Consider the following 26,275-nt stretch of genomic DNA (forward strand, 5'->3'; position numbering starts at 1 on the left):
CAAGAGTCAGCTGTTTTCTGAAAAGATTTGGGGAAAAAAACTGTGTGTAAAAGAGGGATTCACATAACAAGAAGTAAAAACTAACCCAAACCGGGCGGCGCCTGTGGCTCAGTTGGTAAGGTGCCGGGCCCCATATACCGAGGGTGGCGGGTTCAAACCCTGCCCCGGCCTAACTGCAACCAAAAAATAGCCGGGCGTTGTGGCGGGTGCCTGTAGTCCCAGCTGCTCGGGAGGCTGAGGCAAGAGAATCGCTTAAGCCCAGGAGTTGGAGGTTGCTGTGAGCTGTGTGAGGCCACGGCACTCTACCGAGGGCCATAAAGTGAGACCCTGTCTCTACAAAAAAAAAAAAAACTAACCCAAACCATTCATATTGAATTATAATTTGCCCTTTTATTTTAAGTGATAAATATTCTGTATAAATTGCTTCTGATGTATGACAAACAATAACTTACTGAGGAAAATATTTCTTTGACATCTTAAGCAAACAACTGCTTTCACTACCAACCCTTTAAAAATCCTTAGCTTTATAAATAAAGCTTTATAAATAAAGCTAAGAAAAAAATAAGCCTAATATTTTCCATGTTAGTTTCTTGGCAAAAAATTTATGTTCATTAAAATAGTAAATACTTTTATAATAGAGACAACTTTCAAATGGTAAGTGTTTACTTGCTGTGGCCTGTAGTTTTGTTGTGGCCTGTATGGTGGTGATCAGGTTTGGTGGTCCTCTCTCTGTCTCTCCTTTCACCTGTCCTAGGAGTTTGGAGACACCATGTATTCCCAAGCTCTCACATGATCATAGCTGTGCTTTTAAGGGCGCCTCTCTGAGAAAACACAGGATGATAGAAGGCCAAAGAGAATTGCATTCACATTTTTTAGAGAAGTAAATGTATGATGGTAGCATCAATATACATTTGAAAATGAGTAGAAGGTCTCTGCCCCTAGGTGTGACACATTTACATAAGACCTGGGCAGTAACTCCCTGGTTCTCACAGGTTAGAACTTTTGCCCTGGAGGAAGCCACAGGTAGTGGTTGGTGATCCCAGGCCTGCTGCTGTGGCTTCCAGCTGGAGGGGAGTGAATGGGGTCCTGAAGCTCTGGGTGGGGATGCCTTGGTGAGATGTGCTGCTGTCATCCAGATTGGAAAGTAGAAAGAATTTCCCCTAAAAAATTATGCACTCTGTAACCCTTAGGTACTTAAGACTGTTAGTTCAGTAATTTAGGTACTCTCCTTATTTCCAGTGTTATTTCAATGGTGAAATAGTTTTTAAGTTCCAGCAATTGAAGTACAATGAATATTGGAAGCCCCACCTTTCCCTTACTTTGATTATCCTACACAATTTTATTCCCCCATCTGGCTATTGATCTTTGTTTGTGAAGAGATAAACATACAGTACTTCAACTTTTCACAAGGCTTCTGTGACCTCCTTCCTAATAAACGCAGAGTACAGGCAGTCCTGGCATTTCCAACAAGATAGGTTCTGTAGGGTTGTTCTCAATTTGAAAGTGTATATAAATTGGCTGTTACCTGGGATAGCCTCCATTCGTTAAGTGGCAGTTATACTTTAGTTGGATGTTTGTGATTCAGGGACTAACTGTATCAATAGCAAATTGAACTAATTTCATTTATCTTGAATATCTATTGAATATTTTTGTCATAGAAACTAACACAATATAAATGTCTTTTCTAGGAACATTTGTTTCTTGTGCTGTAATATGAAATGTTACTTGTTTCTTCCTCTGGGCTTGTTTTAGTAAGGGCAGTTTATTTGAAAGGTAGAAGAACAGGAGGTTCAGCGCCTGCTTGGAAATTTATATTGTCTGTGCTGTATTGGCACAGTATTTAATCAAAAGTCTGAAACTAATAAGTAGGCATCTGCTTCCATGGTGGTTGATAAGGTCTGAAGAAGCTAAATTATACTTTTTATTGACATTTGTTTTTTTCCACAAAGTGAAAGTGAAAAATCCACTTGGTTTTTATTACTAAAGCTACCTTTGTGGTTACAAGCTATTTCCCTTAAGAGATCAAAGTAAATCTGTAAACAGATTGAAAGGAAATGGTAGGGAGGATTTCAGCTCCTTTCTTTCTGATTTATGATGTTACAAATATAAGTAAAATGTTTCTGCAGAGAACTTTTAAGTGAATAGTTATTAGTTGTTTCTGGCCCAAGGACAATTATCATTCCAGTCTATATTTCAATAGTAAGTGTGTTCTTCAGCAAGCCTGGGCAGCACACCCCCCGCCATCAGGTTATGGACATGGAAGTGGATATGAACATAATTTCTTTCTTTCTTTCTTTTTTTTTTTTTTTTTTGAGACAGAGTCTCACTTGGTTACCCTACATGGAATACTGTGGTGTCATAGCTCACACCAACCTCAAACTCTCGGGATCAAGCGATCCTCTTGCCTCAGCCTTCTACCTATCTGTGACAACAGGCATCTCCCACAACACCCAGCTATTTTTTAGAGGTGGGGTCTCACTCTTGCTCAGGCTGGTCTTGAACTCATGAGCTCAAGCAATGCACCTGGCTCAGCCTCCCACAGTGCTGGGGTTACAGGCACGAGCCGCTGCACCCAGCCTTGAATGTAATTTCATAAGCATCAAAAGTGCTAACTTAACTCAAGGGTGGTGCCAAAGGATTCACCCTTGGCAAAAGATGAAACACTCAACTTGGGAAAGTTGCTTTTGGAATAATTGTAAAATAAGACCTGGAGTTCTTTTTTTTTTTTTTTTCTTTTCTTTTTTTTGTAGAGACAGAGTCTCACTTTATGGCCCTTGGTAGAGTGCCCTGGCCTCACACAGCTCACAGCAACCTCCAACTCCTGGACTTAAGCGATTCTCTTGCCTCAGCCTCCCGAGTAGCTGGGACTACAGGCTCCTGCCACAACGCCTGGCTATTTTGGGGTTGCAATTTGGCCAGGGCTGGGTTTGAACCTGCCACCCTCGGTATATGGGGCTGGCTCCCTACCGACTGAGCCACAGGCGCCGCCCAAGACCTGGAGTTCTAATGAAATATTATACAGTGGAATAAACTACAGCCACTATCACAACCAAATGTTCATATGTTGCTTTTGGATTAACAAAATGCTTTTTCATACATTGTTTTTTTGTCTCCATTTTATAATGAGGAAAAAGAGGCTTAAAGAGGCACTGACTTGTCAAAACTAGGACAGCAACAGGGACTTCTCTGCTCTTCCTCTGAAAACTAATTTCTGATCACATTAAACTTGGACAAAATGGGATTACACCTGTGGTGCATCTTACAAGGGTACATGTGAAACTTAGTAAATGTAGAATATAAATGTCTTAATGCAATAACTAAGAAAATGCCAGGAAGGCAATGTTAACCAGAGTGATGAAAATGTGTCAAACTGTTTATAAAACCAGTGTATGGTGTCCTATGATCGCATTAATGTACACAGCTATGATTTAATAATAAAAAAACAAACCTTGGACAAAATGTATATATATTATATTGTCAGGTGCTTGTTAAAAAGAACCGGTATTTGTTGAGAGCTTACAGGAGTAAATGGCAGTGTTTTAAATACTCCATTCCTCCCTCAGGGGGTTTATAATCTCCAGATAGGAGATACATGTAACTATAAAAAGATAGCAATAAAATCACCTCTAAATCCTATAGTAACTCAGGTATGAGAGCATCTCCAGAAGTAGAAGAAGGAGTTAGGGATATGTTATAAACTTTTCTATTTCCAAGTGTTAAAAAAAGTTGTATCAGATACAATTAATTCGTAAATTACTGTTTGTTCTGAAAAGATACCATTGTAGGATTTTATTACTTGCTATTAGTGATAAGACCAATAATCTAAAAGTTCAATGTTAGGAAATGCTCAGCAGGTGCTGTAGTAGCAAAATCCAGCAGATCTTTTCTCCACATTGCAGCTAGAATTATCTTTGTAAACTACTGGTGTGGCTGTTCTGCTCCCCTGCTTAATTCCCTTCAGTGGCTTCCTTTTTGCTTGCAAAATAAATAATACGAATCCTTAGTGTCCATCAGGCACTGTGCTAAGAGTTCAACATGCATCATGCTTTTTCATCCTCAGGGCTGCACTGATGGAAAAGTGTTATGACATGTTCTTCATTTTGTAGATGAGAAGACTGAGACTTTGAGAAGTTAAAAGCTTTTCCAAGGCCAGGATGCCAGTCCATGACAGAGCTAGGATTCTGATCTCTGCCAGGCTCATGTCTGCTGTTGGCAGCCCCTTAGTTCCATGTACAAGGCCTTTCTGGATCAGGACCCCACTTGTTCTCCTTCTGGGTTCCTCCTACGCAGCCTGCAGGACTCCCTCCAGGCTCCACCACAGAGCCTCCCATCTCACCTGCCCCTGCTCCCGTTTAACAGTTAGCACTGTGTGTTGTATGTGTGTTTACATCTGTCCTTTCACCACTGGGCTTCACTGCAGGGACTGTGTTGCTTTCACCATGTGAATTATGGGTCACCCAGCATGTGTCCCATCTAATGGTTGGTGCTAAATATAGTTGTAAAAGGCTTTTGGGGGGGCGCCTGTAGCTCAGTGGTTAGGGCGCCAGCCACATGCTCCAGGGCTAGTGGGTTTGAACCCCAGCCTCAAACAACCTGCTGAATGAAACTACAACAACAACAAATAGCCAGCTGCTGTGGCAGGCGCCTGTAGTCCCAGCTACTAGGGAAGCTGAGGCATGAGAATCGTTTGACCCCAAGGGTTTGAGATTGCTGTGAGCTATGATGCAACAGCACTCTACTGAGAGTGACAAAGTGAGACTCTGTCTCAATTAAAAAAAAAAAGTCTTTATTTTCAGCACAACTCTCTAACTTTGCATTTTGTGTCCCGTCTTCCCTTCTCTCTGCAACCTTTTGCTGTTTGGTAGTCTTCTATGTCTTTTAGCCCAAGGATTAATCTTTTAAAGGACCCCTACTGCCTTTCATTTCCCCATCCTGGAGTAGTTTTCCCATTCATCTTTGCCTAAGGCAAATCCTGCTCATCTTTCATGGTTCAAATAAGTCCCTCATTCTCTGGGACAACCCTGTTTTTCTTATGGGCACTCTAGTTGGAACTCCAGAAGTACCTCTACCCCAGAGATCTGTTGTGAGAATTAAATGAACTAATACACACTAGGCCTATAGCGAGTGTTACTGAAGTGTTGTGTTGTAGTTGGTAGTAGTGATGATAACATAGCCCACTGAGCCCCTATTAAAGTACAGATATGTGGTTGAGATGGGGCAACCAAAGGTTATGGGTCAGTTTGTCTGTCATCTAGCAGATAAGTCCACCAAGAATGACAAGGGTGGCAGGTTCTGGTTTCTGGGAAAGGTTTCAATCACAGTGGAATGCTGCTGAGAGCAGCTCTGGGGAGCCTGTGGGCAGCACGGAGTGCCTGGGGAGCTCAAGCTGGAGACTGGGCTGATAAGACAAGGACCAGTTTTGACTCTTTCATGATTTGGCTTAGCCATAAAGGCCCCATGTCAAAATGTCCGAAAAGGAAGAGGAAAATTTCAAAATAGTTGTTCACCTTTGCATACTTCTAATACCCTTATGGCCTGTGTGACTGTTATAAAACCAATTTTATATTTCTTTTTCATGACATTGGTTAAATATCTAGCAGATGCTAAAGCAATTCTGATTGAAAAAAGATCTGTTGGAATTGATGTTGCATGCTGTGTCTCTGAAGAAAGTTATGTTCTGGAAGATGCTGGGGGTTGAGCTGAGTGTTCAAGAATGCAGTGTGTCAATACCAGGACTTCAGGACTCATTTGCAGTGGTTTCTTTATACTGATAATGAATTACAGCAGTAGTTGGAAATTGGCTCTGGGACTTGCATTGCTCAAAGGCATTGAGAATGGTAACCATTGACAGGTAGAGCTAGCTCCAAGGGTTTGAGAAATTGGTTCCTCTGTTTCATAGGTTCAGTTCTGTTTTCTAGACAACACTGAGTTCTGAAGGCAGTGGCGTATGGAAGAGCATCCCTTCTGTGGTATCCAGGGGTTGATTACTCTCCGTCAGTCATCCAATGATGATTATGTCATTGTCACATCACAGCATACGTTATCATCATGTTTATAACCTTTGGCAGTTATTCAGGTCTTAGGTTTTTATTTTTTATTTAAAAGTTGAATCCGTTTCCATACTCATACATTTGTGGATGACTCATTATATGTTTGAGTAGTTTTAATTTAAATACTTTATGAAGAAAGCTATCAATTCTAACAAGAATGATTTCATTGCCTCTCATCAATAATTCAGAAATACCTGCTATTTGAATGCTTCAGTGTAGGAACAGGTAGGATGTCTTTCCAGGTTTGAAAAGAGTGTGTCATATTTTCACAGAAGTGAAAAAACTTTTCTACTTTTCTAAAAGATAAACAAAAGCCCTCCTTATCCAATTAAGCTTCATTGCAAATTTACAAAAGAGAAAATTTCTCAGAGAAGTTCATAAATTTAATTCTGTGTATAATTTGAACTGTCTTCTGGTCTCTTTTTTTTCCTGGCTTCTTTTTTAAAAGAATTAAGACTTAGCATTTTAAACCAAAATATTAGCTGAATGAAATCTGTTGGTTGACTTCTGTCGTAGTTTGCTCAGGCTGCTGTAACAACATACCATACATAGACTGAGGGCTGAGACAATAGCTTAGTTTTCACAGTTCTGCATACCGAGAAGTCTGAGATCAAGGCGCCCGTAGGCGCAGTTTCTGGTGAGGGCCCTCTTCCAGGCTTGGAGACTACTGCTTCTTGCTGTGTGAAGCGGAAGGAGGGGAAGGAGGGGCGGATATCTTTGTCTTCCTGTTAAAGGCACTAATCCCATCATGAAGGTCCCACCCTATGACTTCTTCTCAACCAAACTAGCACCAAAGGGGACTGTCTCTAAATACTATCATTATGGGGGTTAGGGCCTTGACTTACTACTTCTGGGAAGACAAACAAACATTCAGCCCATATCAACTTCTTCTTCTTCTTTTTTTTTTTTTTAGACAAAAATCTCACTTCATGCCCTGGGTACAGTGCTGTGGTGTCATAGCTCACAGCAACCTCAAACTTCTAAGTTTAAGTGATCCACCTGCCTTGGCCTCTTAGTAGAGACAGTTTTGCTTTTGCTTTGGCTGGTCTCAAGCTCCTAAGCTCAAGTGATCCACTCACATGGCCTCCCAGAGTGCTAGGATTACAGGCACAATTATAGCCTCCACACCCTGCCCATATCAACTTCTTAATGAAGAAAATGTCCTCTAAGCTTGGAAACATATTAAGGGCTTCATCTAGCATATAAATATTTCTACTTTTTGCTCTGGCAAGTTAATTATGATTTAATTCAGCCAAAGATGCCCTATTTGGGGATATATTTGTTTTGGCTTGTTTCTTTTTTTTCTTGATCTTATGACTTCATGATGACTGTAGTTATGCTTTATTTCATTACTGTGTTTATAGTTTGATTTCTCTGTTTTGGTTTCAAAATCTAAATATGACCTGAATATATTGTGTCTAAAAACCAGTGTTCGGAATTTAAGCTTAAAGTTCTTGTTTGTATTTTTAGATTGGAAATTCATGTAAAAGTTGCTGAGTGTGACATTTTATATAAAAGGTACTGAATGTTATAGAACATTTCCTTAATTACTTTATATTTGTTGATACTTCCAGAACTACTTACCATCTGAACTTACATAGAACAGAAACCTTGTATAACCTTTGATAATCAAAAATTGTTTGAATAAGATAGAGAGGAAAGAATGGTTTGGGTCAGAAGAAAGCCACTCATCAAGGTTTAAATCAACATCTTAAGTGAGATATTTTGCATCTTTGAATTAGCAGGTGGGTATCAGTTTTCCCTCCTCACTTGGATAATTTAGAGAATTATGCCTGTTTGAGAGGACTTTGTGTCCTTCTCTGAACTACTTGGTAAAACTTGGGAGTTAGTGTATGTAGGATAATTAATTAAGGGCCACTGTAGGGTACCTGCTTAATATTCACGCGGTCAGACATCTGTACATTTCTGAAAAATTTTTAGTCAATGATAGGAAAGTGTTAGGAGCTGTTTTTAATGATTATCTTTTGTAAAGATAGAGGTCATATGACTACAAATTTATTTTTCAGTTTTCCATGTTTAAAGTTTAAAAGAATTGGCTAGGCATGTGGTTCACATCTGTAGTCCTAGTACTTTAGTACTTTAGCAGGAAGATCTACTAAAACCAGGAGTTTGAGACTAGCCTGAGCAACATGGTAAGACCTTATCTCTACAAAAAGTTAGCCACACGTGGTAGTTCCAGCTACTTGGGAGGCTGAAGCAGGAGGGTCACTTGAGCCCTGGAGCTTGAGGTTGCTATGAGCTATGGTCACACCATTGTACTCTAGCCAGGGCAACAGAGTGAGACTTTGTCTCAAAAAAATTAAATAAAAGAATGTATGTTTACAAGGTTTGTAATAAAAACAAAGCAAAAAACAGATTTCTGTCCTCTCTGTCCTCATTTTTCCTCTCAGAAATTTAATTTAATTTGAATACTTCATGAAGAAAGCTATCAATTTTAGTAAGAATGATTTGCCTCCTCTCAGAGGCAAATGCTTTTTCTTTTCATTATTTTGATATCACCTGTATGCCTTTGAATGAAATGCTTGTATTCTTATTTCTTGACTTTAAAATGTAGACATGATCTATTGTGCTACAGTCCCCAGCATTGGCCTGAGGACGAGTAAGGTCCTTGGCGTGTTAGGAATCCGAGCTGCACAGCAGGAGGTGACCAGTGGTCACACAAGTGGAGCTTCATCTGTATTTACAGCTCTCTCCATAGCTCACATCTGAGCTCCTCTTCCTGTGAGATCAGCAGCAGCGCTAGATTGTTACAGGAGTGTGAACCCTATTGTAAACTGCACGTGCAAGGCATCTAGGCTGTGTACTCCTCGTGAGGCTCTTAACGCCTGATGGTCTGAGGTGGGGATGGAATGCACTTGAATCAGCCTGAACTAGGTAGCCCATCCCCTACCCCCAGTCTGTGGAAAAATTGTCTTCCATGAAACTGGTCCGTGGTGCCCAAAATATTGGAGACTGCTGATCTTTAGTCTTCTCATTATAGAGGGTACAGTTAGCTCTTTCCTGTCTGTGACTCTCCACTCCTGCTCAACTTTATCATTTATCTTCCCAATGTAGTTATGTGGCAATTTTGGTTATTTCAGTATTCACTATTTGCATAGCATAATCATAGCAGAGATGTATGGGAAACTATGATTATTTTTCCTTCTGTACAAATTTTTGTTTTCTTGTAGTGTTTTGTTTACTTAATTTCTCTGTACTTATCTCTTATTCATTCTTGAGCTCTTTCCAGTTGCCTGAATGTCCTCTGAGGATGTTCAGCTGTGTTGGTATTCTACTAGTGTCATTGTACTGACAGTCTCTCCTGGAGCCTTCAGGCGCACAGCTGCCATCCTGGATCCCCAATCCCAGCCTTCTGGTATTCTGTTTATATCTTTCTCATGATAGCTCTCTTATTTCCCGTATATCCCTCATTTTACTCTCACTTGATATATCACCTTGGTTTGGCAGTGCACAACCTGAGAATGGGTACTTGAAGGATACTTTTTTTGAGAAATTGCATATGTAAAATATCTTTATTTCACCCATAAACTTGAATAATAATTTGTCTGTGTATACCTTGCAATGTTGTTGTTCAGCTATATGAAGCCGCTCTGGTTCCTGGTTTTTATGTAAATTATTTTATTCTCTGGAAACTTGTAGGGTCCAGTGTTCTGAAATTTAAAATGCTTTTGCTTATATCTATTTTTACGCATTGTATTAAGTACCAGGTGGGTCATTTCACTCAGACAACTCCTGTCTTTCAGTTCTGAGAAATTTTCTAGAAAATTTTTTTCCTTCCCTTAATTTTTTTCTATTTTCTCATGTTGAAGTTATTATTTTCTAGATGTTTGACTTCCTAGATGATTCTGTATTTGTCTTATCTTTTCCAATTTCATCTTTTTTTCTGCATTTTGAGTTTATTTTGTTGTTGTAGAATAACATATTTCACTGAATTTTTACAAAGTGAATATGTTGACAAAATAAAGATCCAGGTCAAAAATGTAGTATTATCAGCATCTCAGATTTCTACCTCTCCTGAGGGAACCACTACCCTAACTTTTTTTTTTCAGCTTATCTTTATTTTTAGATAATTGTAGATTCACACACTGCTGTAAGAAATAATATAGAAATATCCCTTGTATTTTGTACCCAATTTCTCCCAGTGGTAATAGCTTGCAAAATTATAGTCCACTAGCACAATTGACATTGATGCAGTCAAGATCCAAAACTTTCCTTTTCCTTTTTCTTTCCTCCTCCCCTTGCTCCTCTCCCTCTGTTCTAGCCCTCTCCTCCCTTCCCTCCCCTCCCCCTCCCTCTTTCCCTTTCCTTTTTTTGAGATAGGGTCTTGCTTTGTCTCCCAGGTTGGAGTGCAGCAGCACAATCATAGCTCACTGCAGCCCTAAACTCCTGGGCTCAAGCAATCCTCCTGCCTCAGATTCCTGAGTAGCTACAGGCATCTACCACCACACCTGGCCATTTACAAAATCTATTTCTGTAGAGACAGGAGTGGGGTTCGGGGTGGGGTCTCACTATGTTACCTAGGCATATCTCAAACTCCTGGCTTCAAACCATCCCCACACCTCAGCCTCTGAAAGTGCTGGGATTATAGGCCTGAGCCACTGTGCCCAGCCAAGATAACAGAACATTTCTATCTGTTACTACCAGGATGCCTCGTGTCGCCTGCGGTAGCCACCTCTACTCCCCTCCTGTCCCTACTCCCTACTGAATCCCCGGCAATCACTACGCTGTTCTCCATTTCAATGATTTTTGTCATTTCAAGAATGTTATATGAATATAATCATACAATATGTAATCTTTTGGAATTGGATTTTTTTACTTTTTATGAATATCCAGGTTATTGCATGTTAATTTTTATTGGTGCATAATATTCTACAGTGTAGCTGTACTGTAGTTTGTTTAACCATTCATCTATTAAAGGACTTCTGGGTTGTTTCCATTTTTTAACCTGCTGTAAATGTTTGCATACATGTTTTCGTATGAAAATACGTTTCCATTTCTGCGGGCTAAATGCTCAGAAATGCAATTACTGGGTTCTAAGGTAATCATATGTTTAGTTATAGGAAACTGCCAAACTACTTTGGGGTCCTCAAACTGCGGCCTGCGGGCCACATGAGGCGGTGTAATTGTATTTGTTCCCGTTTTGTTTTTTTACTTGAAAATAAGATATGTGCAGTGTGCATAGGAATTTGTTCATGGTTTTTTTTTTTAAACTATAGTCCGGCCCTCCAACAGTCTGAGGGACAGTGAACTGGCCCACTGTTTAAAAAGTTTGAGGACCCCTGTAAGAGTGTCAGTAACGTACACCCCCACCAGCAATGGATAAGTAGTCAGCATCCTTACCAGAAGTCAGTGTTGCCGTTATTTTAATTTTAGCCACCTTAGAGGTGTATAGTGGTATCTCATCATGGCTTTATTTACATTTCCCTAATTGTTAATGATGTTAAACATGCTTTCATGTGTTTATTTGCACCTGTATACCCTATATTTCTTCTCAGTGAAATACCTGTTCATGTCTTTTGTCTACTTTCTCATTGAATTCTTTATGTATTAGCTAGTTTCTTGTTGGATATATGGCCTGGGAGTATTTTCTTCCAGTCAATAGCTTGTCTTTTCATCCTGTCACTAGGGTCTTTTGTGGAGGAAACGTTTTTAAATTTGATGAATTCTAACATTAATTTTTCTTTTATGGATCCTGATTTTGGTGTCAAGTTTATGAACTCTGCCTAGTGCTGGAGGCTGAAGATTTGCTTTTAGGTTTTTCTCTAAAAGTTGTATAGTTTTAAATTTTACCATTAAGGCCATGATCTATTTGAGTTCTTGTTCATATAAGATAGGAGACTTAGGTTGAGATTTCCTTTGCCTATGAATATCTAATTGCTCCAGTACCATTTGTTGAAAGGTTACCTTTTCTTCTGTTGAATTGCTTTTGCATCTTGGTCAAAAACAGTCACATTTGTGTGAATTTATTTTGGGTTTTCTATTGCATTGATGTATGTGTCTGTTTTTTGGATAATATGACATAGTCTTGGTTACCGTGTAGCTATGTAATAAGTAGGCTTTTTCAAAATTGCTTTAGCCATTCTGGTTTCTTTCTGTTCCTGGATAAATTTTAGAATAATCTCATCTATAGCTACAAAAATGTCTTGAGATTTTAATAGGGTTTTTTTTTAAACCTGTATATCAATTTAAAGAGAATTGAAATCTTTCTTACAAGTTTCAATCCATAAACATGGTATGTCTCTCCATTTATTTAGGTCTTTGATTTCTCTCATCAGCATTTTATAGTTTTTAGCGTGTAGTCCTGTACAAGCTTTGCTAGTTTATATCTAAATATATATTTTTTAAAAATGTAATTATAAATGGTATTATGTTTATAATTTTGGTATGTATGTGTTCTTTGCTGGGATACAGAAATTCAATTGATTTTTTTATGTTTATCTTACATCTTGTGAACTTGCTGCACTCACTTTAGTTCTAGAATTCTTGGGATTTTCTACATAATCATGTGAGCTAGGACAGGGACAGTTTATTTCTTCCTTTTTAATCTACATGCCTTTTGTTTTCTTTTCTTTCCTTTTGCATTGGCTAGAACTTCCAGCACTATGTTGCATAAGAGTGGTGAGAGCAGACAGTCTTCCCTTGTTTCCTATCTTAGAGAAGAAGCATTCAGTCTTTCACGGTTAAATATAATGTTACCTGTAGGCTTGTGTAGGTGATCTTTATCAAGCTGAGGAATTTTCCTTCTATTTCTATTTTTCTGAGACTTTTTATCATGAATGAGCATGCCTTTCTATGTTGCCTTTCTATGCAACAGATGCCTTTTCTATGTTGATAGGATTAAGTAATTTTTCTTCTTTAGCTTGGTAGATTGCAGTGACTAATTGATTTTCAAATATTGCATCAGCCTTGTCTCTGGAATAAACCACACTTCGTCATGGTGTATAATTCTTTTTATACATTACCAAATTCTCTTTTATAATATTTTGTGTCTAGATTTATGAGGGATATTGGTCCGTAGTTTTCTGATTTTTGATGATCTTTTTTTCTGGTTTTGGTATTTGGGTTGACAATTCTTTTCTTTTAGCACTTATAAATTATTGTACCCCTTTCTTCTGGTGTCCGTAGTTCCTGAGAAATCCACTATCATTTGAATTGTATCTCTCTTATTTGTAAGTGGTGGTGTTGTGATTTCTATTGGCTTTCAAGATTTTTTTTTCTTTGTTTTTAGTTTGCAGAAGTTTGAGTATGATGTGTCTTGGTTTGGGTTGTTGTTGTTTTTTTGTTTTTGTTTTTGTTTTTGTTTTTTTAGGTTTATCCTATTGGGGTTATTTACCTTCTTGAATTTTAGGTTTATGTCTTTTGCCAACTTGAGAAGTTTTCAGCTTTTACTTCTTTGAGTACTTTTTCACCCCTGCCTTTTTTCTCCTCACCTCCCTAGGAGTCTGATGACATCAATATTAGATCTTTTGTTAGAGTATCACGGGTCCTTAAGGCACTGTTATTGGGGTTTTTTTTTTTTCAGTCTGTTTTCTTTCTGTTCAGATTGTATAATTTCTATTCTGTATTCAAATTCAGTGATTCTTCCCCCTGCCCATTCTGCTGTTGAGCTCATCCATTGAGCTTTCAATTTTTTTTTTTTCTTTTGAGACAGAGTCTCACTTCATCCCCCTGGGTAGAAGGCATAGCGCACAGCAACCTCAAACTCTTAGGCTCAAGTGATCCTCTTGTCTCAGCTTCCCAAACAGCTGGGACTACAAGTGCCCACCACAACACCCTGCTATTTTTATTTTTATTTATTTTTTTTTTTGAGACAGAGTCTCACTTTGTTGCCCCTAGTAGAGTGCTGTGGCATCACAGCTCATGGCAACCTCAAACTCTCGGGCTCAAATGATCCTCTTGTCTCAGCCTCCCAAGTAGCTGGGACTATGGGCGCCAGCCACAATGCCAGGCTATTTTTAGAGGTGAGGTTTCGCTCTGACTCAGGCTAGTCTGGAACTTGTGAGCTCAGGCAATCCACCTGCCTTGGCCTCCCAGAGTGCTAGGATTACGAGCATCAGCCACCCTGCCAGGCCCCAGCTATTTTTAGAGATGAGGTCTTGCTCTTGCTCAGGCTGGCCTCAGCTCGAGCAATCCACCTGCTTTGGCCTCCCACAGAGTGCTAAGATTACATGCAAGCTTTAAAAATTTTTCATTATTGTATTTTCCAATTATAAAATTTCCATTTTTTATGTATTGTATTTCTTTGCTGAGACTTTCTATTTTTGTTTAGTTTTGTTTCAGGCATGTTTGCAGTTGTTCAAGCATTTTTATGATGGCTATTTTAAAATCATTGTCAGGCTATTCCAACATTCTTGTCATCTCAGTTTTGGTATCCATTGGTTGTCTTTCTTTATTCAGTTTGAGATCTTCCTGGTTCTTGGTATGATGCATGATTTTTGATTGAAAGCTAGATATTTGGATTATTATGTCATGAGACCCTAGATCTTCTTTAAACCTTCTGTTTCAGCTGATTTTTTCTGGAAGTGTTCTGGCAAGGGAATGGGGGATACTACTTCATTCTTGCCAGCTGCAGGTAGAAGTCAAGGTTCCCTACTCTGCCTCTGTTGACACCTGAGGGTGGAGGGCTTTTCATTACTGTAAGGTGGAGATGGGTGTTCCAACTCCCCATTAGGGCTGCCCATGTGACCTTCACTGATACCCAGTGAGGGTGGAGGAGTGACCTTCCTGCTGGGCAGTGGTAAAAGTCTGATTTTCCTTTGCACTGCCTTTGACATTAGGCCAGTGGGGAAACGTACCTTGTTACTAACAGGTGGGAGGCGGTCCAGGCTCTCTACTCAGCGCTTCTCAACTTGTGGGTCTCGATCCCTTTGGGGGTCGAACGACCCTTTCATAGGGGTCACCTAAATGCATCCTGCATATCAGATATTTACATTACAATTCATAACAGTAGCAAAATTATAGTTGTGAAGTAGCAACGAAAATAATTTTATAGTTGGGGGTCACCACAACATGAGGAACCTGTATTAAAGGGTCGTGGTATTAGGAAGGTTGAGAACCACTGATCTACGTAGTCTCCATCCATACTGTGGTCTTATTATGCCTAACAGGGATGAAAGTATCACTCCCTCCTTTACCTTATCTGACTCCAGCTCAGCTGAGGGGTTGGGATACTACTGAGTATAGTCTGGTGAAAGTAGCATTCTAGGTTCTGCAGTCAGACTTTGCTGGTGTGGGTAGGAATGGGAGTGCAGGCACAGTTCTTTTTCTGTGATATTTGGCAGGAGTAGAGCGGTTACCGTCTGAAGTTTTCTGTCTTTCTTGGTGTCCCTTTCCTGTGCCTTTGGCTAGAGAGAGCAGGCATGTGCTGGCATTTTTGCACCAATCTACACTCGTTGGTGTTTGTGGGTTATTCAGCTCTCCTTATCTCTGTGTTGTACCAAGGTCCCCAGCCAGGCTGTCTTCTATAGTTTGCCTTTCCGAGTCATCTGTGTTTATATTATATATATTATCCAAGGTTTTTAATCAAAGGGAATGAAAAATATTCCCTACTATTCTATCTTATTAGAAGAGAAGTTGACTGTGACTTTTAACACCATAAGTTAGTTTATCCTGCTTATTTTTTTCATAAATGGAATCATATGGTATATGAAATTTTGTTTTGTTTTTGCTTCTTTCACCCTATATTATGTTTACAAGGTTCATCCTTATCACTGCATGTAGTTGTAGGTTCTCTAGGGCAGAGGCTGCATGTTTCCTGCCCAGTGGACGAAAGTCTTGCCAGCCTCTGGGAATCTAATGAAGAACATGGGATGGGGGCTGGAGATGGTGCCAAGACCTAGAGTCCAAGATGCACTTGTCTTCTCGATGTCCTATTTTCAGCCTGGTGCTGCTACTTGCAACTCCGTCAGGTGTTCTGTGGCCAGAGAATCTATGTTTTATCTTTTCCAGAGGAAAACAAACTATAGTTGTTTGGCCAACTATATGGAGTGGAGAAGGGGATTGAACATTCCAAGTTGGGAATGTTAGGCTTTCAATTCTATTTAGGCAGCAACTTCCCCCACAATTTGCAGATAAGCCTAATGTGGCCAACTCATGAATTTTTGAGAGATTGTATTAGTTCTTGGCTTTCCCCATTATCAACCCATGTTTTAGTTTTCTCAGAGATACTAAGTAATTTACCAATCGTTTACTTTCTGCCCCCCAGAATTTTATATAATTGCTATCATATGCTCTTTAACTCATTGTAGTCTGAATTATGACCCTAAAAATCTGTGTGTTATTTTAATGGGGTTGAGGGAAAGATTCAAAATAGATATGTTGTTGAGTCTTTTCTTTTCACTCAAAAGTTTCCTACAGTTTTATACATTATAAACATAAATCAGCATCTTTAAAATTTTGAGCTCAAGAATTAAGTTAATTTAGAAAATAAGTCCATGGGGGAATTATTTGTTCCTCTCCGGTGACAAATTGGAATTACAGTGGCTGAGTCGGAGAGATGAAGGGACTAATGATGAGGGGAAAATATGTACAGAATACTGAAGAGAGTCTTTCAGGCAGAAATAATTTTATTTCACTTTTCCTTCAGGCTTTCTTAGAGGAAAAAACAAAATGTTTTCCATTCACTATGAAGAAAAGCATGCTTTGGGAACTACATAGAATGGTTGTTGTACAACACTGTGAACGTACTAAATGCCACTGAATTGTACACTTTAAAATGGTGAATTTTGTGTTATGTGAATTTTACTTCAAGTAAAAATAAAATTAAAAACAAATATTATTAGTGACTGAAACAGACACCAGCTAAAACCACAGCATCTGGAAGAACTACTTATTTTTGCTCACCTTGTACCTCTCTTCAGACTTGACCTAGGCCTCCTGTGGGCCTTGTGTTTAAGAGCAAGGTCTCTGAAGACGTCCTTGTTGATGACGGTTTTGTTCAAAGGGATCTCCACAGAGTACCTTGTGGGCGTGAGGTGATTGTAGTTATAAACTTCCACAAAATACATGATCTCTGATCACTTGGTGATCTTCTTGCCCAGGGAAGCTGTCACTTTGTGGGGATAGTGGTCAATGCCAGCCACCCGAGCATGGCTGTAGGGGTGGTCTGAGGTGCCATCATCAGTGTTCACGATGATGGCTTCGTGTCTAGAGCAGTGTCCAGGAAGGACTGGCACCACTTTTCCTGGGTTTCATGAACTTGCCCATTTCTGGTGCTAGCCTGACCTTCAACCAAGATAGATGGGTAGATTGGAAACAAGTAAAAAAAATTTAACCTAAAAAAACCAACACATGAATATGAGACACAGGCGACCAACTTCAGTTGGAGAAGTGCACTAGGCTCCCGCTCTCTCATTACACTTGTGGTTGTGGTTAAAGTGCAATCTGTTTTTCCCTAGAAACAGAATAGTTTTATTTTCTAAAGAATTTTAGACTTTATGATGCAGTGGATTTGTTTGAACAGCGAAACCTAGAAACTGTGAAAAGTGTTTATTTTCAACTCCCTGTGTTTGGTTAAGACATAATCCCTATCATTTGTACATTTTCCTTGGGAATCAGTGAAAAGATTAAGAATGAATCTGAGCCATAAACCTGACACTGGAAGATGTAATTAGTCAGTCATGGCCACAAAGAGTATGCAATTTTTTTAAAGCTATTTTTCTTTACCAGTATTGTGTGATTGCAAGTAGTAAATGATGAAAATCCTTTCCCACAATTACTATTTTAGCTACAGTTTGTAATGCCTTAGTTTCCAGCAAGATGAAGTTCTGTGTTTACATGTCATGATTTTCATTCTAAGCCATCGTTTAAATTTTACTTTACAGATCAACAACTAAAACTCTGAAGGTCATAAACTTTCTGATGGTGGTGTGAGCCATGGCGGCAGATGATAAAGTTGCTATCCTAACTGATGATGAAGAGGAACAGAAGAGAAAATATGTGCTTGCTGATCCCTTTAATGGTATTTCCAGGGAACCAGAACCACCTTCGAATGAAACACCGTCCTCCACAGAAACATCCGCTATTCCTGAGGAGGAAATAGACTGGATAGAGAAACATTGTGTTAAGATAAACAACGACCTTCTAATTTCCAAGGTCTTTTATTTTTTCTTTTACTCTGCCTATGGCTCTCTCTATCCACTTTTGCCCGTGTATTATAAACAGCTGGGAATGTCACCAAGCCAGAGTGGACTGCTAGTAGGTATTCGATACTTCATTGAATTCTGCAGTGCCCCCTTCTGGGGTGTGGTTGCAGATCGCTTTAAAAAAGGCAAAATTGTCCTCCTCTTTTCTCTTTTATGTTGGGTTTTATTCAACCTGGGCATTGGATTTGTCAAACCCGCTACCTTGAGATGTGTACCAAAGATTCCCCCGACAGCTCGCCCCACCAATGCAAGTCACCAGTTAACCGTCCTGCCAACAAATTCTTCTGTTACCACTTTCCTTACTGTATCACCAAAAATGCGTGAGAAACGGGAACTGCCTCCTTCAGACTGGCCATTAATGTTAGAAATAGGGCTCAATGTCTCAGATGCTATTACTGTTTCAGCAGCCCCAGACAAGTTCAGTGAACCCACTCAGCAGCCCCAGACACATGAAATTACTGACCATATGATGGACTTGACCTTGAACTCTACCACAGCTGCCCCTGCCCCCCCAGGAAATGTAACCAGGGAGACAACCACTGCTATTGTCACTACCACCAAATCCTTACCTTCTGACCAAGTCACTCTTGTTTATGATCAACAAGAAGTTGAAGCTATATTCTTGGTGATCTTGGTAGTTGTCATCATAGGAGAATTTTTCAGTGCCTCTTCTGTCACGATTGTAGATACGGTAACACTCCAGTATCTAGGAAAGCACAGAGATCGCTATGGATTGCAGCGCATGTGGGGCTCCCTGGGCTGGGGCCTGGCGATGCTGTCGGTGGGCATAGGGATCGACTACACCCACCTAGATGTGATCATTGATGGGAAGGGGTGTAAGCCCCCTGAATACCGGAACTACCAGATCGTCTTCATTGTCTTCGGAGTTCTCATGACCATGGCCTTGATTGTGGCAACTCAGTTCCGGTTCCGCTACAACCACTTCAAAAATGATGATAGTAAAGGGAAAGAGGTGGAGATCCCTCAGATGGAGAGAAATAACTCCACAGAATCCTCAGAAGAGACCCCGACCACTGCCAGCCACTCGCAGGCCTTTAGCTTCTGGGACTTGATCAAACTGCTTTGCAGCGTGCAGTACGGCTCCGTGTTGTTCGTGGCGTGGTTTATGGGTTTTGGATACGGCTTCGTCTTCACCTTCCTCTACTGGCATTTGGAAGACCTGAATGGAACTACAACCCTCTTTGGGGTCTGTTCAGTCCTGAGTCATGTATCTGAGCTGACAGCTTATTTCTTTAGTCATAAGCTTATTGAATTGATTGGCCATATCAGGTAAGAAAATGCTTACTATTCCTGCCCCTCAGCAATTGAACTTTATCTTTCTATAGTTTATATGTTCTTTTAGCACATTTAGAGATATTATAATTTGTGTTGGGGGATAGGGTTGAGGTGAGAATGGGGCTTTCTGTTCTTTATCCTTAAAATAGAAACGAAAAGAGGGAAATCAAGAACCTAGGGGGATTATCTAAAACAAACAAAAAACGGCGGCCTCCTCTCTCCCACCCCTCAGAAAGATCTGTAAGAGATGTTACTTATGTGCTAAGAGACTCTTATGGCAAATGTTTTCAGGTATGAGAATACCAATTTAGTGAATATATTATTCCATGGACCTTGAAGGAGTCACCCATCCTAGGCATTTATGAAGGAGAGCTTAAGTGGATAAATTGGATTTTTTTTTTTAGCCTTTGTTTGTTCTTAGTCACTTGATGGCGTAGAGCTTGAATATATGGTATACAAAGATGTCCCTTATATACATATTTAATAAGGCAGTAATGCAGCCCAGTGTAATCCCTAATCCTTGGAGGAGGTTCTTAACTTTTTCTGATTGTTATATGATTATCTACGTTTGTTTTTCTTTAAAAACATGGAATGTTTAAAAATCTTTCTTCCACCTAAAATTTTCCATGTAATCCTTTTAGTCAAAAGAAATCTATAAATGCCTGGTGCCTTTTGTATAATGCTTCTCACCATTACTTTTTGCTTAAAGCTGATTGAATAGTACCTTGCTCTTTATAGATCTTTCCGTTTTATTGCTGGCTCTAAAATGTGGAGCCAGCTGCACTTAAGTCAGCATTCTTGTCTCATAGAAAAGTTTGACATGTCTGCCCCTAAAATTTGAATGCCATAACTAATAAGAGAAAGCAGCTGTATGTGTATATGGCATATGTAGTAACATTTAAATCTGCCGTTTCTATAAGAAAATTAAAAAGGAGAAATAGCAATGATACATATAATAAGACTTGAAAAACATTGATCTTTCCTTCATTTCTTTTCTCCAGAGGAAAGTATTTTGTAATTTAAAGTTTCAACCTAGAATAATTTTTTTCCTTAAACAATTATGAATATTTTTTCTGATTTGGTTTGGTTTTGCTTTGGGAGGCTGTGTCCTGTTCTTCTCTTTCTCAATCTTTGACCCTTTTGTTTGACTAAACAAAGTCAGGCACTGTATGGATAGTTCCCGGACCCACAGAATCTGTGAGGCGCATTAAGTGGGAGCAATCTGAAAAAGAGCCATATGATTCTAAGAACTTGGGCTGTGCTTTAACCTTGTCAAGGGCATGTTTATCTGAGCTGTGATTCTTGACTAAGATGAATTATACACTTCAGTTTGGGAGTGGGTCTCATCGCCATTAATAGCATCTTTAAAATTACCCTCGTTCATTCCCAGAAAGGTACCAGTTAGGTATTAACAATAGGTGAAGTGCCTAGACATCATTATTTAATAAGTCGACAACATTAGTTGAACACAATGTATGGGGTACATTGTGTTCAGGTTCTGTTTTCAAAGAAATTGTTCATATGCTAGAAAAGGTATATGCAATATTTTCATGATAAAATCCTAGTGCATTTACTGTTACTTTGGTGATTACATGAGCTTATACTTCTCTTTCCCAAGTAGTATTAGTTACTCATTATATAAAAACCTATAGCTCTCTTAACCTTAAATTTCTGGTTTTATGTATAAAAAGCATCTCCCTTTTGTTATTTAATGAGGTAATAAAAGACGATGGCTCTTGTAGTCACATTGTTGCTCCTAAGAGCCTGCTGGCATTCCATCAATATGAGATCATCCATCTCTTTTGAATTTTAATTCTGTCCATTAAATTGTATTAATTAAGTACTTTCAAAAGAATATGATAGCTAAAATGAGATTATGTCTACATACTCAGGCAGAATGGATATATTTCTTTTCGTAAGAATTTTGGGAGCCTGATCAGGTGGTGGTTTAAAGGTGTAGTGCAGATAGTTTACATTTCCATTGAAAGAGTATCATACATTACACACTTGGTAAAAGAAGTTCTCTTCCTCTAAAATTTTAGTCTTTATATGTATTCTGTGTCTGATCCAAAAGGTAAGTCTGTCTGGGGCCCTATATGTAAGCATGTAGATTTTTTTCAGTATTTTGTGACTATCCTATTGAGAATTTGTTTTTAGGAGTCAGCTCAACCATAAAAGTTATAAATATCTTAATGTAGTCAGAAGTAAATTTTCACAATTTTTTTTTTTTTTTAAGACAGAATCTTACTCTGTTGCCCAGGGTAGAGTGCTATGGCATCAGCTAGCTCACAGAAACCTCAGACTCCTGGGTTCAAATGATCCTCTTGCCTCAGCTTTCTGAGTAGCTAGGACTACAGGTACCCCCCACAATACCCAGCTAATTTTTCTTCTTTAGTAGAGATAGGATCTTGCTCTTGCTTGGATTGGTCTTGCTCTCCTGAGCTCAAGGGATCGTCCCGTGTTGGCCTCCCAGAATGCTAAGATTGTAGGCATGAGCCACTGCACCTGGCACACAAACTTTTTATATAGAGTCTTAATAAGAAAAATTTGCCCCAGAAAACAATTTAAAAAAATAGTATATTCAGCTTTGAACCACTTAGTATTTTAACCATTTCACAATCTGAGCCAGATTTTCAGGAAATAACAAATCAGTCCAAACACATGTGTACACATACACTCATAGGGTAGATGATTTTGACTGTGGATTTTGTCCTTCTCTGGAAAATTGACTTTCTCAGGCAAATAGGATAATGCTTAATATTTCTTATAAATATTAGTAAATATAAAATACATTTCTTTTGATTTGAAATCACAAGATTTTGAAATGTACTAGTATGTGTTAGGCTCATTTATATAAAGATGATTAATGAGATATAAATATATCTTAAGGTACCCTCACCTTGTTGAATGTTTTAACAGCCATGAGTGGAATTGTAATTTAAAAAAATTGCACTAAATAGTTTGTAAATTGTTACTTCCAATGTTAGGCTGTCACCATGTTGATTTAAATTTATTTACCTATTAAGGAACATACACAAATCTACTCAATCAATCTGTGACTTTGCCCTGAAATTTTTACACTCAAGGTCAGTTTGCCATGCAAACATTATCCAGAGGAGATAACATATTATTTATTTTTAGCCATTAATTACTACTCAACAACAGCTAGATATGTGAATGAGCCAGCCAGTTTGGGAAAGAAGGAAACAACATAATGCAGATAGCAAGAGGAGGAGCACCAGGCTTTCCTGACGGGCGGGCGCTGCAGGAAGAGCCAAAGCTGATAGCAAGATGCCGGCCGCAGCTCAGCTGAGGACACCGGATGAGTGTCTTACCGCCAGAGGAACAGCAGTAAGTGTCATAAGAGAGAGGAAATTCTGCAGTGGGGGGTGATCAATTTGAGCCGGCCACTCAGGGTTTAGAGAGGATCATGTCTGTGACTTTTTGCTTTTCATCATCTCCCTCGTTTCTACCCACCTCTTTGTGCCATCTTGGCCAAACCTAGACCAGGCTCTCAGATCCTCCCCTTTCCCTGCCTGCTTGGAAGGGTGTGATTTCTGTGTGCTGTGTTTCTTAGGATCTGATCTCTGTCTGGGCTCAGCCTGAGCTCTAACCATTAGACTCACCAGGAGAGCTTTTAAAGCTCAGTAATGCCCAGGCTGTGCCCAAACCAATTAACAGAAATGCTCTCGGGGTTTCCCCAGACCTTCAAACTTTCAAAAGTTCCCTAGTTGAGTCCAGTGTGAAGTCAAGGTGAGAACCACCAAGAGGGAGGGAGAGGAAGAAACCAGGGTGTGTGTGTCTCCAGATCATGTAGCATATTTATGTAAGTTTTGGAGACTGTTCCTCTAATCCTTTCAGGGGGTTCTTTCTCTGGCCTCTGGTAGTTTTTTTTTTTTAACATGCATTTATTTGCTGGTCAGAGCTCAGCTAAATTCTCAGGAGAACCCTCTGCAGGTTTCCCAGCCCTTTTTTTCTAGCTGACTCTACTCCTGCACTTGGTCCTGCTCCGGGCAGAATCACTGCCTGTCTTTCAGCTCAGGAGATCTCTGTGTCCTGTCAGGCATATCTCTGCGAGCGTCTCACCCGTGGCTCCACCCCCTGTGGGTGACCCAGACCTCCAGCAGCATCGGTCTCCTCCCTTCATTCTCTAACCTGGGCCAGGGGGAGGCCGCCCACAGTTCTCTCGCAGTGCTATGGCTTCTCAGCTTTTCCATCACCTTCCTGAGCAAATACCTGAATTAAGAAAGAGGGGTGCCTGTCTCTCTGGTTAGGTCCTGACTCATACACCATCCTCCACTGCTCAGGAAGACTTCTGATGGCAATTGCCATAGCAAAGACATAGAATAGAAATAGAGCAGAAAGAGGGACGAAGGGAGGGGGGTGGGGTCTTGGTGTGTGTCACACTTTGTGGGGGCAAGACATGATCGCAAGAGGGACTTTGCCTAACAATTGCAATCAATGTAACCTGGCTTATTGTACCCTCAATGAATCTCCAACAATAAAAAAAAAAAAGCAAAAAGTGGTGGGTCATAAACAATTTTTACCCCTTCTAATTTCTTAAGTGTGGATTATTCTTTAAAAATGATTTTTACCAGGCTTGGAGCCTGTAGCTCAGTGGCTGGGGTGCCAGCCACATACACGAAAGCTGGTGGGTTTGAATCCAGCCTGGGCCTGCCAAACAACAATGACAACTACAGCAAAAAAATAGCCAGGTGTTGTGGCGGACTTCTATAGTCCCAGCTACTTGGGAAGCTGAGGCAAGAGAATCTCTTAAGCCCAGGAGTTTGAGGTTGCTGTGAGCTATGACTCCACAGCACTGTACCAAGGGCAACACAGTGAAACTCTGTCTAAAAAAAAAAAAAAAAAATTATTTTGACCAAAATTAAAGTATTTTAAAAGACTTAATTTTCATAGTAAATTTGAAGTCACAGTTTATACATGCCTTATAGTAGCAGGTATTACTCTGTATTATTTAAAAAGCCAAACTCTGCATTTTTCTTCAGTTTAATTGAACAGTTATTTAGGCCTAAAGAATCCCAGATTAGTAGGAGTTAGAGGCTGAGCACTAAAAGAAAGGGGGTTGGAGAAAACAGGAGAGGTTGATGGCCAGATGGATGTAGCGGTTAGGAACGTGAACTTTATCTGGAGGCAAAAGGGAGCCATAGCAAGATTCCAAACAGGGGAGGGCCATAGATTTTCATATGGGATGATCACTCTTATTTGTAATGTGCAGGGTAACTTTGTAGCTGGGAGCCCACTGAGAAGGTTCTTAAGATAGTCTGAGAGATGGCACAGGTCTGAACTCCAGCACTGACAACAGAAATTGAGGGAAGGGGTAGATTTGGGCAGTAACACTGATGATAGAATGGTGTGGATGTAGGAAGTGAGGAAGAGGCTCCCACATTTCCAGCATGGTATGGGAGTTCCACTACATCTAATAGGAAATTCAGAAAGGAGATGTAGAATTGGGGAGGGGGTGATGGTTTAAAGTTGGCATAACTATAGATGGTTTAAAGTTGAAATATCTAGCAGACAGTTCACTATTATAGGTCTGAAACTTAATGGAGAGGTTAGGATTGGGGATACAGATTTGAGACAGTTAAAACTATGAACATGGATAAGATCTACAAAGAAATCATGTGGTCTAACAGAAATGAGCTGAGGAACATCTATTATAGTTGTCTCCAAGATAGCATTCCAAGTTGCTGATCTTACTGAGATGTTGATTTATTGCTTAAAGTGAGTATCCTTATGCTTGAAACTATTTTTATTATGGGGAATTGTGTTGTTGTAGTATTTACTGTAATGCATTTCCACATCTTGCTTTAGAATTGACTTTCTGAGCATCCCTCAATATTCCATTGCTTAAGCCAGATACCCTCTGTGGGTGTTTAGAAGTGGATCTAAGATAGGGGCGGCGCCTGTGGCTCAGTGAGTAGGGCGCCGGTCCCATATGCCGGAGGTGGCGGGTTCAAACCCAGCCCCGGCCAAAAACCACAAAAAAAAAAAAAAAAAAAAAAAAAAGAAGTGGATCTAAGATAAAGGCAAGGAGAAGAAAAAATAAAGGGAGCAGGACTGTAAGGAAGAGAGAGGGAAAAAAAAATCAGTAAGGAAATAGCTGCTTTTTCCAGGGGGAAATTTCCTCCTGTTTTTATTTATGAAAGGCAGCATTACATAGTGGTTACAAGCACAGGCTGAGTCAGAGGATCTGGGTCAGAGCCTGGCTCTGCCATTCGGAGTCATGTGGCTCTGGACAAGTCATAGAACTTTCTGTGTCTCTGTTGTACCATTTGTAAATAGGGAAACTATTCCTACCTATCCCTCAACGTTTTTTAATGAAGACCAAGTGTGACAAAAACATGACAATTGCTTAGAACAGTGACTGGTTTATGTTAGGAGTTCAGCTCATTTAAAAAAATTATTACTTTGCCAGTCTTCTGACATGTTACGTTTTTCTTAATTATAAGACTCCATTGAATCTGGTAAAATGCAGGTGGCAGTACAGTATCAGAAGCGGGAAGCAGTAGGAACTGCTGTTGGCGTGACTGCTGCTGCTGGTGGTGTTCTGTGACACCTGAGTGTTGGTTACGTTCAACTCATAGAGTATTTATTTAGGAAAAGGTACAATCTAGCTATTTCACACGCTAAAAAGCAAGACTCAAATATATCCTATACTTCTTTCCCAGAATAGCTCACTTCTGAGAGTGAAGTAAAAAACCAAAAAACAACACCATACCCTGCCTGTTTAAAGGAATATAATTT

General features: G+C 39.7%; 2 protein-coding genes and 1 pseudogene across 4 annotated transcripts in view; 1 reads left to right on the forward strand and 2 right to left on the reverse strand.

Moving 5' to 3' along the window:
• Nucleotides 1–9,400, reverse strand: part of LOC128589743 (translation initiation factor IF-2-like) — a 28,725-nt gene extending 19,325 nt beyond the window's left edge. Inside the window, exons 1-2 of the mRNA XM_053596467.1 lie at nt 9,365–9,400; nt 6,647–6,775 (exon numbers count right to left, since the gene is read on the reverse strand). Coding sequence (XP_053452442.1) covers nt 6,647–6,775; nt 9,365–9,400 — 165 coding nt within the window. The remainder of the gene's footprint in view (nt 1–6,646; nt 6,776–9,364) is intronic.
• Nucleotides 1–26,275, forward strand: part of MFSD6 (major facilitator superfamily domain containing 6) — a 74,069-nt gene that overhangs the window by 8,161 nt on the left and 39,633 nt on the right. For all 3 annotated transcript variants that reach the window (XM_053597354.1, XM_053597352.1, XM_053597353.1), the window contains exon 2: nt 17,894–19,504. In XM_053597354.1, coding sequence (XP_053453329.1) covers nt 17,946–19,504 — 1,559 coding nt within the window. In that variant the 5' untranslated portion in view covers nt 17,894–17,945. The remainder of the gene's footprint in view (nt 1–17,893; nt 19,505–26,275) is intronic.
• LOC128590152 (60S ribosomal protein L27-like) lies at nt 16,872–17,276 on the reverse strand (annotated as a pseudogene).

This window comes from Nycticebus coucang, chromosome 7 (genome assembly GCF_027406575.1).
Source record: "Nycticebus coucang isolate mNycCou1 chromosome 7, mNycCou1.pri, whole genome shotgun sequence".
In the NCBI taxonomy this organism is placed as follows: Eukaryota; Metazoa; Chordata; class Mammalia; order Primates; family Lorisidae; genus Nycticebus; species Nycticebus coucang.